This window comes from Leptonotus elevatus, chromosome 12, assembly GCF_054856555.1.
Source record: "Leptonotus elevatus isolate MCC_2025b chromosome 12, RoL_Lele_1.0, whole genome shotgun sequence".
Classification (NCBI taxonomy): domain Eukaryota; kingdom Metazoa; phylum Chordata; class Actinopteri; order Syngnathiformes; family Syngnathidae; genus Leptonotus; species Leptonotus elevatus.
In genome coordinates this window covers 10,631,891-10,646,303 of record NC_141250.1, presented here as the reverse complement: position 1 = coordinate 10,646,303, position 14,413 = coordinate 10,631,891, and the positions used below count along the sequence as shown (strand labels likewise).

The window sequence follows — 14,413 nt, the reverse complement described above, 5'->3', positions numbered from 1 at the left end:
ATGTTAATTTATTTTTATTTTTTAGAGCGTGCACAGTTAGAAGCTTTTGAAGGCAATTTCAGCTTCATGTTTTGTTTTGCTTTTAAGTTATGCACAGGGTCAATAAACATGAAATAACATAAATAATTTGTGGAGTACACCTCGGGCATATATACACAACTGCTACAAATTGATAAATAATTTCTCACAAATTGAACACTGAAGAGGGTCATATTAAATATATATACAGTAAATACGCATGTGGACACAGTTAGACCTGAATACACACATATATAACAGCACATTAGTGCATGTGAGCTTCTAATGGAAAGATCCGTCATAATGACACATCCCACATATAACCGACATATTGTACATTACAGTGTAAAATAGATTAAATCTGGATTCAAGAAGGTTCATTCAAGCAAATCATGCCAAATGAAGGGTATTTGCTTGTATTTATTATATGTGGTCAAAAAATTGAGTCCGCATCCCACTTGCTGTATGCAATTAAAATGTAAGTGATAGGTAATATGTATGCTCACACACACACACATGCATACCCATCACAGGATGGTTGTCACATGAATACGTAATGAAAGAGTTGAATTAGAAGGAGCAAATGTTTCTTTCTGCCATCTCATATTTCATCTCCCTCCATCACTTATCTTTAAATATGAGCATCTTCTATTGTGCTCTCCTCATTCATTCAAACCGTTTTTTTCCTTTGAGGTGCTGGTGGGTGGAGATCACAGAAGATCACATTTGTACTACGCAGGGGGGAGGGGGTGGAATAGTCACAGTGAAGTCGGAGGCTGTGGAGGATGTGTGGGTTTGGAGTGCTGGAGTCGTTTTGGTAACAGCAGTGGGAGTGGGAGGAAGTGAGGAGGCGCTCGGATAGCCAGAAAACACTCTCGGCACATTGCGTCCGCCATCCCCCACAAGCTTATTTTCAAATGACACACTGAGAATAAAGCATCTTCCAAGGCCATGCATTGTCAACCGTAGGAAATTGTTAATTAAAAGGGCCAAGTAGTGAGCACATACACCTCACAGTTTAGAGATCGTGGATTCATATCCGGGCGTGTTGACTTTTGCCAAAAACTCCAGTGTCCCCGCACTCCAAAAAAGCATGCATGCAAGCTTAATTGAAGACCCTAAATTGTCTATAGTTGTGTATGTGAGAGCGACCAGTCCAAGGTGTACACGGCCTCTCAATCGAAGTCACCATGACCCTAGTGAGGATAAGCAAAATAGAATTTAAACCACCTTCAAACCTGTAAATGACATTTGAGACAGAGAACTGTTGATAATGGTAATTGTTTCACATCCAGAATTTTAATGGGCTTTATAAAATAAAATAAAATAAAATAAAATAAAATTAAATTAAATATTTAATTTTTTATTGTGCCTGACTAGGGTGTCGTCAACTAACTCATCTGGTTTATTCATGTGACCATAAACAGGAAATGGATGAATGAGTAATTAAACTAAATGAATAAATAAGTAAATTAAATTATATATTGTATAAAGATAGTATATAATTCATACAAATAATGCATCCCTGGCAATAAGTTTTGACGTTTGGGGTCAGGACTGCCATCCCATAATACAAAATGCCATATTTTGGTATAAGTATCTTGAATCCGATCCATCCATTCATCCACACTATAGTCTCCAAAATCAAGTGGATTCTTGCTATGACAATACAAAAACACACACATTACAGTTGTGACTTTAAGACAACTTAAAATCGACAACACAACATGATCTCATCTTTCACATAAACATCCATGTGGAATTGACAGGCCGCTCAAAAAGGTTTTTTATTGCCACTAGATGGTGGGAACGCCTTTCTATTCAAGGCCACAGCCTTATGAAGCTCCTCCTCTCACTTTAAATTACTTCTTTGGCACCAATATGCCACCAGGTGGCGGCAAATGTTGTCTTTTATATTAGACAGGGCTTTGGCCTGAGCACAAAAAGCAGTAAATGGGTAAGAGAATGGATTCAAAAACAAAATCTGCTAATAGGTGAAATCAAAAAATGTTCCACTGTTGCTGACGTTCTGTCAGTTTTGGCCGTCTGTGTGTCAAGGCTCGATGATGCTATTTCGTTAAGCGTGCGGCTGGCGGTGCATGTGAGGCCCCTGATGATTCGCCGCGAGGCCACGGGGACTGAAAGTTACTAAACGAGCAGAATGGATAGTGACAGTGTCGCACTGTGACGGTTTTGTATTTATTAAAGCTTAACAGCGTGGAACTGCGCAGTAGACTGTTCCACTGATGAAGACAAGTGACGCCGTGAAAAGTGAGCTTCCATTTCAGGCCGCCACACGTCGCCGAGCATCCATTTTGTTTTGCATATCGAAGCCCCGCCCACTCATTGGAGGCCGCGCCCTGCAAAAGCGCATTTTCTTACTGTACATCCCAAAGACCTTCGCATGCAAATGTGTTTGTAATGATTCACCCGTTTTATATAAGTCTAACGTATTCCATGTAGCTTACATGGCCGGCTGTGTTTGTGAAGGTCCTGACCGTTGACCCGCAGCTATTAGCATATTCACAGTGACTATCTGGATTGTGGGTGATATTCATTATATGCTCTGCCTGCCATATGGTTTCAGTGTGTGCTAACACCGAAAGGCTTTATGTATGCACGTTGTTTATATATAAAATATTCATAAAGCTCAAACAGGGTTGCGGCATTTCTGTTTCAGCGTGTTTGCATGACACTTCAGTTGCATTCAGCCACGTTAGCTCCTGTAGCCTTTAGCCTGGGTTATTAGAGTCTTGTCTCGTGCTCAGATGAGGAGATTAAATTAAAATTTATTTTTGGGTTATTTCAAGTTATATTTAAGTCATCCCTCTCAGAGTGGATAAGCTCCCCTTGGGTGCTTTTCCGCACATGGTTTCTCTGTGTCCCGCCATGTCTTTTTACTGTACATAGTTTTCAGGTTTTGTGTGTGTGCGCGCGCGTGCTCATGGGGATGTTGAGAATAAGAGGATAGATGCTATTTTTTTTAACTATGCAAGTAATTAAATGATTAGAAAAAGAGGAGGATGAGCACGTGCAGTGGATCAAAAAAATGTTGAAGATGTCCTCATAACATTAAATGTTGAAAAAATTCACCCTTGACAGGTGTTTTTCTAATTTGGCGGGCAAAAAAAAATGCCAATTAAGTGATTAATTGTGATTAATCAAAATTCTAAGATGTGATTAATCTGATTAAAAATGCTATAGTTTGACAGCTCAAATTTTTATGTATGAAAAGTGTTAAGTAAATAAAGTTTGATTTGATTTGATTTAAAGCTGAGTTGAGTTTTCAAATAATTTTTATTGTCGTACCAACACACATTTCCACAATATGGCACAAAATATGATAGGCCATTACGTGACTTCGTAACAACAAATCAAGATAAGATAAATATGATAAAGAGATTATTCGCTGTTTGATTGTTCAAAATGTTTGATATTTACAAGGTCATTTTGTACTTAAAGAAAAACTGGAGTGTTCAATTCAATGCGTAGGGATGAATAGGCATCATAGTAATACAAAGTTTTACATAAATATCATAATAAAATAATCTTTTTTATTTCTCGTGATTTCAATATTGATTTAAAAAAAATTGTGATGATTATTCTATCTATAATTGCCCAGCTCTAGTAATCTGTTCATTTAATCTGCTCATTTACATGATATAGGGGTTTAAGCAGATAAAATATAATGCTTGGGTCATTTTGTTGTTGCGGTTATTGCAATGTCTCCTTGAAAAGGTGATCAAACCACAATGCTAGAAATGCACTTTGGAACAGTGTACATATATTATAAGAATATACTCATGAGTGCCAGATAATGTAAATATTTAAAAACTAGATGAAAGTTAGTGGAGTCTCATTGTAGCCTGTAATGCACAGTATATAAAAAGGTCTGAAAGCTGTAAACGCACACATGTTGTCACGTAGGTCTCACGCAGATGTATGTGCCAGCCAATTTGATCCCGAAACCGCAGAGACGTTGAAGGACAGCCTCGCACCGTAATACTGTCGAGCCAGCCCGCGTCGCCACGGCGTAAGCACATTTGCTGGCGCGCTAAGGCCAGTGTTGGAAAACAAGTCGTTCCCATGAGGGTCCCCAACCCCCGCCCACCAAACGCGCAAGAAGGCCGTAAGAGTGCATTCGCGAGCCTGTTTGTACATGTGCGCGTGTTTTTGTTGATGCAGGTGTTAGCGGGGCCTTCACGCAGGGCTAATGGAAGAGGCCATTAACAGCACAACAACACTGACGCGATTGTAAACACACACGTCTGCTGCTGTTGAGCGCAGCTTTGCTCAATAATTCAGCAGCTTGGGAAGAAATCAACACTTTGGCCTACAAGCAGCATTGTTGACCACGCCATTAGGCAACAACAATGTGCTGCTTGCCATTAGGAAGCTAACAGTGCATAGCAGTCAACTTTGGATTGTGTGTGAATGGTTGTTTGGCTGGCGATCAGTCCAAGGTGTTTCCCGTCGATCACGCAAAGTCAGCTGGGAAAGGCTTCAGAAAAGCTGAAACCCCAGCAAGGATAAGCAGTATAGATGGATGAAAATAATTTGTGATTTCAAATCATTTTTACCCAAATCGTGATATGTCCACCACCCATGCTTCCCTGTGGTATGCTGTTCTTTTGGAATGCTCTTTTGGTTCTCTGAAATGTGCGAAAACACACTTAAAGTGGAAGTTACCCGTAAACATTTCTTGACAATAATATGTTGTATGTGACCTCACTAGTCTAAACATGACATTCTGGTTAATATTACATTTGTCTTATGAAGCAAAATCTAGCTGTTTTTATCCATATCAGATGGCGGCCATTTTGCCACTTGCTGTCGACTGAAGATGACATCACAGTTGCTCAGGGCTCAGGAAACGACCAATCAGAGCTCTCCTTTTTTCTGAAGCTGAGCTCTGATTGGTTGTTACTTGAGACCTGGCAAAATGGCCGCCTTTTGATATTGATAAAAACTACTGGATTTTGCTGCTTAACTCGTATTCCACAAACGCAATATTAACCAGATTACAATAGGGCTGCAATGAACATATTATTGTCAAGATTATTTTTTTCTGATCATTATCTTAAACTGTTAAGCAATCAATCAACAAAGCACATCTATGCAGTGTACCAACGCATTTGCCGTTACTGTTGTAAACTTGGTCGCAGGACTGGAGAGAGGGACCCTCACAGGGGTTAGCTTAGTGCTAGCTAGCTGCTACAACAGACATGACACAGATGGATTTGAAATTTACCAAAAGTAAAAAAAAAAAAAACTAAACTAAACAAAAACACCATGGGTTCTGCTTTTGGCAGTGATTTGTTGTTACTACTGGCCCTACTTTTATTTATTTATAATTTCATGATGACCCCAATAAAAGAGCCTGCTTGCTTAGTGCTAATGAAATAAACGCAGCTGCTATTATTGGAGCCGCATGCACATTTGTTAATGGTGCTTGAGGTAGACGATGGCTTCACTCAGAATGCAAATGAAGTCGGACAGTCAAGAGACGTTCATCCTGTAACTGATTAACTGGGCTAATTTAGCATGAAACATAGTAGAAGATGATTTTTTTTCATGTGCTAATATTAATTTGTCCGTTGTGTAAATTAGAAAATTAGTCAAAGTGTGCACATTACCCCTCCAACCCCCTCGCTTTTTACATGAGAAAGCGACATGAAGACTAATGACATTGTCCCGGTGTATATTTCTTGTGATGATATAGTTTAATAATCATTAGGTGCTAATGTATAATGTGACGTGACAACAGTGTTAAAGATAAAAAAACAAAAAAACAATCATCATCATGTCACCGTAGTGGACAAGTAAATTACCGTACAAAAAAGTAGTACATGAGTTAAGTTGCTTCTTCTCAGTCTTATTTACATTTTGCTCATCGTTTATATTCTCCATACACACGCAGTATGCATCCTAACTTGAGGATGAGAAGACCCCCGTCAAACATGAATTCATATGTGACAGTTTTAGAAGACACTGTATACTCATCCGTATTTTAAAGCTGCATATGGTGTAATTTGATGACGGTAGTAAAGATGACAAATGTGCTTGTAAAAAGGAGAATAGCATCTCAAAACTGCAGTGGACCATAATATTAGTGGACCAGCCAGGACGCCTCTCGTGTTGCGTTCGGCTGGTAAGGTTGCTCCTCAGGGTTATTTGTAGAACAAACCACACACTAAAAGAATTATCATGAGATGCATTTCAAGACATGATATTAAAAGAGAGGCAACATAGCCTACTTAGCTTGTTCTTTAGATCCAGGCCTCATTTTTGTTAAGTAAAATAAAAATAAAAGAAGTCCTCATGTGTTGAGATGAGGTATTACAAGAATCAATTTGCAATTTGTAGTTTTGGAATAAAAAAAATAAAGATTTTAATTTTACAAAATCACACTATCTCGTTAGTTGAGTGTTATTACCAAATGTTTAATGATATTACGGAACGTGTAAATTGGAGGTTTCTTTAAAGAGAGGCCATTGATATCGAACTGTGTTCATGCTCACTTGTTAAAATTACAATTTTATCTTCTATTTTCTATATTTTTACATCCACTTACTTCTGTAGTTCTGATTTGAACCCACAGCATCAGAAATGTGAAATGGATGTGCTAAGTCTTTTTTTCTTGCTCTCTCATTTTCTTGATATATTGCGTAACAATTTTTCTCTCTTGAAATAGTTACTTAGTTCTTGTAATATAACTTTGGCACATTCCACCTTGATTGATGTTGTCATATTTTTGCAAAAACAAAAAATTAAAAACAAAAATAAAAAAATACATAAATAAAATTTAGTAAAATCTCTACAATTTTCATTAGCCAAAATTAGTCTTTTGCTCACAAAATTACAAATTCAATTATTGCCTTATTTTGACTTTAATGTTTTAACACTGAATTTTCTTCCCCACTAAAGTAACTCAACTCTTGTAACGCTCGAAAACCTTCTGGGGGCGCCCTTGAGCAAACCATCAAGCACAACATCTTTCTATGATTTTTCTACGGAGTTCCTTTCTTCTGGTTCATTTGAGGAAATGCTCACACTCTCTTCTCAGTCTATCACTAGTCTGTGGAAGGTTTCTATGGTTTCTCATTTTCTTGTGACTTGCCTATATACCCCACACAGACCCTCCATCTGATGCTACTAACACTCCAGAAGGCGTCAACAGACCCTCATGCTTATGCCAGACACTCTTAACACCGTAGTTATGCACATTTTCACTATTCTCCTTTTAGTGATAAGTTGTGACCTAATCGGTACCTGAGTGTAGAAATCACAGATGTAAAAGTGATCGAATGATGAGTAAAGACAGATTGGGAGTAATAGTAGGAAAAAAAAACACCCACCAACACGCCCACACACGCCCTGTTCCTTTGGTGCTATTTTTTTTTTTTACTCCTCCGTTTTCTTCGTCTCCCCTCATTCATACCGAGTGGACGCTACGTTGCCAGAGCAAATTTCAATGGAGGAGGCAGAATTGTGGGAGGCAGAGGCGGGAGAGGAAGCGCCATGTTTGGTCTCCTTCAAGCACATCAGAGTTCCGATCAAGCCGCCAAGTGGCTCCTACGAGTACAGATGGCTCAAAAAGATGGACTCTTAGTCCATTTATGATTTCACAAGTGTGGCTAACAATATTACATTTCATGACATTGCACTAAAAAGTGAATAGCATCTGTTATTGTCTACTTTAGTGGCCCATGATCCTGGCGGACCAGACATTCAATGAAAAAGGTGACAAGAATAATGTCTTGCTTTGCAATATTAAATTAAGTCGCAAATGTACAGGTCTATGAAAACACAAATTAAAATATTATAAAAAACATTAATATAAAGAGAAATCAATCAATAAATGTTTCAATATTTAAGCAAAATGTTAGCACAAAAATAGTTGCAATGTTACCACCAATATTATATGAAATAAAAAACAATCAGAGAAAAACAATAATAATAATAATAATAACAACTTCATAAGAAAAAATAAGGCAAAAAAAAGTTGAAACATTTTACAAATCACAAATAAAAAAAAATAAAAAAATGATTTTATGAGATTGAAATGTAATATAATGGTAGAAGAGTCAATATTACAAAATTAAAGCTGTAGTTTATGACAAACAAATTATAGTATATCATTTTACGATAAATAAATACACAAAAAATCTGTCATGTTAAAAAAACAAAAACAAAACAAGGAAAAAATATCAAGAATCATAGATGATTGGACGTCATTTTATGACAGATGGAAAAAAAAATAGAGTTTACACGATCAGGATCGGCCAATCATCGATCATTGATTGAGTTTGAAAAAAATATATAACTGAACACCGATTCGATCAGAAGATGGAGCAATAAATCAATAAAAAAAATTTTTTTATATTTACTCTACAGTCGACCGCCACCATTTGCGGGGCATAAGGACTGGCCCAGCCCATGAATAGCGAAAATCACGTCTAACTGAATTGCAATTGAAATGCATGTTGTTGTTGTTTTTAATCTTCAAAAAACATTGATAGGCATTAAATACAGCATCACGTAATGTCTTCTTTTTTTTCAGAGCCTATCAATGGTGTCACTGATCAATCGGGCAAATTATGACATTACAGCTGGATCGCCGATTTTGCATAAAATGCTAAATATCGTCTGATCCCAATCCAGCCGGTTCACCATTTTAACCTCCTGCAAGCACATCAGTGTTCTGGTCAAACAGATGCTTAAGACTTCAGATGGCAAAAAAAAAAAAAAAATAATAATAATAAAAATCCTATAATGGTTCTCAAGAAGAAAGTAATTTGAAAATAGTTTGATTTAATAACTGTACATATGACCATTACATCTCTACATTAAAATCCTAATAGAACACTAAGATGATACTTATTGGTGTCTGGGGCTTATCGACTTGTGCACACAAATGATGAGCGTGTTGAGTTAACTCTGAGACTGCAATACAATAAACATGAGATAATGTTGAATGCATTGGAGGTGTTCATTGGCAAGTAATAGTGTTGAACTGGGATTTATGGGCCTCATCTTAGTGCTCCTCACTGAATGTTGCCAACTTCATTAAGCCCGACAATGAGGCAATCATTCCGTTTTATTGGTTCCCCTCAGACCGGATCGAGGAAAGCTGCGCAGATGCTGCAGCAGCTCAAAAAGATTTAAATTAGTTTTTGTTTTTTAAGCAACAATATGTTTTTTTTCTCTTAAAATAGAAAACCATTTGAACATTAATTGGCTCGTAATATTGAGAAAAGCATCCGCCTTCTTCTTCAGAGAGCAATTACATTGGTGGACCGGCTAGAACACCTCTTGAGTTAGCGTCAATGCTAATGTTACAGTTATTACGTTTATTTGCGTTTACAAACTTATTTATTCATTTATGTATTTATTTCACAACTTTTCGTAATAAAGAGAAAAGCATCTGTCATTGCTAGGCATCACTTTCTTTTATGATCTGCGATGTCAGTGGACCAGGACACTTCTAATTCTGTGTTAGCATTAGCATGATGCTAATGCCACTGTTTCTTGTTTTGTGGAGTACTTGTACAACTAGAAATTTGACCAAGATTTTTACTTCAAACAGCCAGAGCGGAAGATGTTGAAAGATTAACTCTATGTTTTGCTTTTTCTTTAGATTTTTTGGGGGACTTTTTTGTATCACTTATTACAACAAAGTGTGCTAGAGGAGAACGTGAGAAGAATATACACATAAAGTTATGTCAACTGGGAAGTCTCTAAATTTATTTATTATTTAATCATATTAGTTTGAAAAAAATCTTAGTTTAAGATTACAAAAATCCTGTCATTTAAAGATGTGTGTGAAGGGTATTTAAGGATGTTTGTGGTGGACGTCTCGCATTGCACTCACTGTAGTCGCACGCCATGCATGCAGCCTGCTAATCTTTATTTGGTGGGGCTCAGGTCAAGGGGGATCTAGCGGAGGTTGCAGCCTGGCTGATCCACTCAAGGGAAAGGTCAAGGTCATGCGAGCCACCTGACGCAGGCTGAAAAACATTCCGTGTGAGGTTGCGGGATTTCAAACAAATTGGCAGGCTGGTTGCAAACGGACAAATAAACAAGTGCAATGTTTACACTTTTTTTTTTTTTACTCATTGGTGCCTCTACCTGAACCGTTAAAGTTTGTCTCATCATGACAGATGATTGAATTACTTGTTGGTGCTGGGTCACTTACTTTGCTCTCCCTTCAAGTGAGATTATAAACAGATTATTGTAATAATATTAACTGCCACGAAACCTTTCACGCTGCAGGTAATTATTGCTCTCAACTTAGTGGCATTAGGGGGCAGCCAATGGGATTAAAACATTTAAAGATGTTAAGGTTTTGGATTGCAAAGCCCCCCCCCCCCCCCCTCCTCGCCACCCAAGCGACTGGGCGAAGCTGAGTGCTGACCCCCGACCACATGGCAGTGACACTTGGTGTTTGCATGCAAACGGCAGTTATGTACAAGCTTAACCATTCAAAAGCTTAGGCTATTTAGGCCACTGCAATCTTGTGTTTACATTCAGTGAGTGTAACAACAGCAAGTCTGGAAGTTAATGGCAGCATATTGATTGAAGAAGAAATCAGTTTTGGCCTTTTGTTAGCATGTGTTGCCATGTCAGTCTAATCTGCCCATGGCCTTCAGAGTCAGTAGTTATTGCGATGTAATTTAAATTATATTAACAATGACACAATTTATTTAGCCAATTAGATTTCGTTTTTTGTCCTCATCCTGTTCTCTGATTGGTTGCTTAGAGCAAAACTTGTTATAGCCAATTATTTTATCTGTAAAGTGATCTTCACATATTAATATATTTAATATTCACTATCTCTGGTGAGTATGATATATTTTGTTTTTTAATAAATATTGATTTTGAAACACCTTATATCAGTGGTGTCAAAGTCCGGTCCTCGAGGGCCTGAGTCCTGCATGTTTTCGAGGTTTCCCATGTTCAACACAGCTGATTCATATTTAAGCTCATTGCAGCTCATTATTTAGGCTCATCTGCAGGAGCCTGATAATTATTCTGATCATTGAATCAGGTGCGTTGGAGTAGAGAAACCTCAAAAACATGTAGGACTCGGGCCTCGAGGACCGGATCTGGGTTTCGCTAGATATTCCATATGCACTTCTGCACTTTATAGACACACTATACCAGCATTTAGGGCTCATTACGTTATCTCGTTTATAACCATGTTATTTGCAATGACAAATAAATAAATATTGAATATTGAATCTTGACACATGTGCCTTGTATGATGTATGTTGCACAATTGTATGCTCTTATGTTGCTTTTTTTGGATCATACTATTGATGGTTTTCTGCAATCAAAACATAATTAAGTCATCGCTTGGGGTAAGTCCCGACTGAAGGCAGAGGTATCAATTGCACGGCCACCACTGTATATTTTATTTTCTTCTTTGCATTGTTCAGTAGTCCGGATGCCAGACAGCATCATGCTCCCTCCCACGGGTCAGTCTTGGTACTACAACAGACATCAAATTTGAGGGAGGAAACTCGGGTGCCGATAGAGTTCTACGTGTGCTGTGTCGGTCATCATGGGACAGACGGAACACTGCCATGTTGTGTTTTGGTGCTGGAGGAGCAGTTGATAATTTTCTTTGATAAAAATGAAAAAAGAGAAATGGTATGTATTTAATGGGCCAATTCTCTGGTCACCGAAGTTGACATTTGATAACAGGACCACAGCATTATTAATGGCCTCTGTGCACAAAAGCAAGGTCCATAAAGGACTGCCGGTAAAGAAGATCAACATCATTACCATTGTTCAACATCATGACTTCCCCTCCCTGAACCCTCCATCCCTCACCTGAGTGACCCCAGGGCCAGTGCGAGGTCAAAGATTTTTTATGATGATAGACAGGCGAGGTCAAGGCCTTTGTTTGTGACAAGAGCGGAAACAAGGGCTAGCATTCCGGTAATAGTTGAAAGACGAGAGCATGGATGAAAGTAGAGGGAGGGGGGGGCATGGGGTGCCCATCGATCTGTTTGTGTTTTTGTCGAAGAAGGAGGGGTGAACGGGTTTGTTGGCCCGCGTCCCGGGAGAAGTGCTGAGCGAGTGGCTTCTTCTTCTTCTTCTTCTTATCATGCCCTTCAATTAGCCTGCATAACTTTTATGATCTGCTTCTGCTGTGTAGAAGGACAAAATTAAAATAAAATACAAGCAAAACTGAGCCAGGCACAGGACTTGGAAGGTCGCAACTCACCAGCACAAATCGTGATGGCGCTCTCTAGTGGTCTAGAGGGTTACAGCAAATTCATGTATACTGTACAACCGTTCTATTCTTCTCACAGTTACATAAACAGACAATGTCTACAAATGGCTTTATTGCATGAGTTACACAAACTTTTAAAAAATTATATAAAAAAGAATGCATATTGTGGTCAATTCATAATTGCTATTATACCTTTGTTTTTCCGTACAAAACATTGAGTCTTCATTGTGCTGGACTGTCTGACGTCTCTGTATAATGTTACGACTTAGAGATAAGCCCAAAATGACTCATACCTTTGCAATATTTTCAGTTAAAGTACATTTTTATTTGTTGAATGGGTATTGTCTGGTTGGAAATATCACAAGAAAAAAAAAACTTTAAAATTAAAACCCATACACTGCCATCCACTTTTGCCACGATTTAAACAACCCTGGCAACCTCTACTTCATCTAGCACATTTTAATCAATTGTTAATGAGAGAGAAAAAAAAACATTGAGAAATAGTATGACTAATTTAATCTATCTATCTATCTATCTATCTATCTATCTATCTATCTATCTATCTATCTATCTATCTATCTATCTATCTATCTATCTATCTATCTATCTATCTATCTATCTATCTATCTATCTATCTATCTATCTATCTATCTATCTATCTATCTATCTATCTGGCTAGCTAGCTACTAAACGAACTATCTGGCTAATTATATAGCTAATCATATAGCTAGCTAGCTGTGGGTATGTGCTTTAATTAAATTGTCTTAACCCAACACAAAACTTCAGAATCTCTTTTAACTTTATTGTGCCATTTCCAACCAAGTTAAAAATGTTACTTTATTAATAACTTGCCCAGGTTACCAATAATTTCGGCATTAGCTAACCCTATTGCTTTGTGTTCAACTAAAATGTGAAAGATGCACTAGCCAATCAACAACAACAAAAAACCTAAAACAAAGTTGTTCATAATAAAGTCCAAGAGCAGAATATCAAGTACATGTTATGTGAAAGTAGAATATAAGCTGTATATATACATGTGCATTTTGGGGGTATCAAAGGTTGGAGTCACTGAAAGAGAAGGGGACTAAGGCAGAAAATGAAGTGGCATTACATGCATTTCTGTTATATTTAGTATATTTATCTGTGTAATAACACCGATAACACAAACAACAAAATGTGTTTTTCACAGATTACTTTCATCAGTTGCAACAATGCTCACTTAACAACAAATTGTATACTGTAAAGCTTTTCTAATTGTATCAATTTATTATTATTGTTTTTTAAATTGATACACAGCATTGTTACAACAGAAAAGTCATCTGCCACACGTACACATTCTGACCTGCCATTTGGACTGCATTGCTGTTTTCAACATGTTCTTAAGGCGCTAAATTGAACCTTGCATTCACTCGAGTCCAACAAAGTCTCATACATCTTATAAATAAAAAGGGATTTAATAACACACAAAGTAGACTCAATAATAACCTGAGGAGAGTATGTTGATCTAGGAATGCATTATATTTACAACAGGATATTTGTTATACATCTGCGTGTCGTGCATAAGCAAATGAAATGTGGAATCAGTGGCAAGTCCCATCCTTATATCAGTGTGTGTAAACAAGTTTAAAAACAGAGTGCGGCTCTATATTATAAACATGTAGCTTTATCTTTTCTAACAGGAATTTGAATATGGCGAATAAGTAAGATTCAATAGCACCTGGCTTACATATGCATTCGAAGCAACCATTTAAAATGAGCATTAGTTTACCAGTTCGGGGGGCAAGTACTCAGTGCAGCGGTAAACTGGGCGCCATTCTTTGTTAGTAGGAGTGTTCTGCATGGAGCGATAGGCACTTGGTCTTTGTTTTTGTTTTCTGGTTTGCAAAAGTTCAAACTTAGTCCCTCCGCTCTCACACATGCAGGGAATAGCACCATCCTTGGACATTAGGAAGTTTTAAAGCCAAGTGAACGGGATCGCAAGTCAGGCAGGGTTTATGTCCTCTTCATGCACACCTGACAGCGACTTATGTGTGTTCGCAGATTTCCCGCTTTTAGCGTAGTTGGGACAGGTTTCCTAGAGAGAAGAAAAAAACCCGTATATATTATAATACTATATCTTAAGTTACTCTCTAAAATGATACGCGTGAAAAC

The 14,413-nt window shown here is 37.7% G+C and overlaps 1 protein-coding gene across 1 annotated transcript in view; it reads right to left on the bottom strand.

Moving 5' to 3' along the window:
• Window positions 1-12,354: 12,354 nt before the first annotated feature.
• Window positions 12,355-14,413, bottom strand: part of col4a1 (collagen, type IV, alpha 1) — a 38,529-nt gene continuing 36,470 nt past the window's right edge. The window contains exon 52 of the mRNA XM_086091610.1: window positions 12,355-14,336. Coding sequence (XP_085947736.1) covers window positions 14,255-14,336 — 82 coding nt within the window. The 3' untranslated portion in view covers window positions 12,355-14,254. The remainder of the gene's footprint in view (window positions 14,337-14,413) is intronic.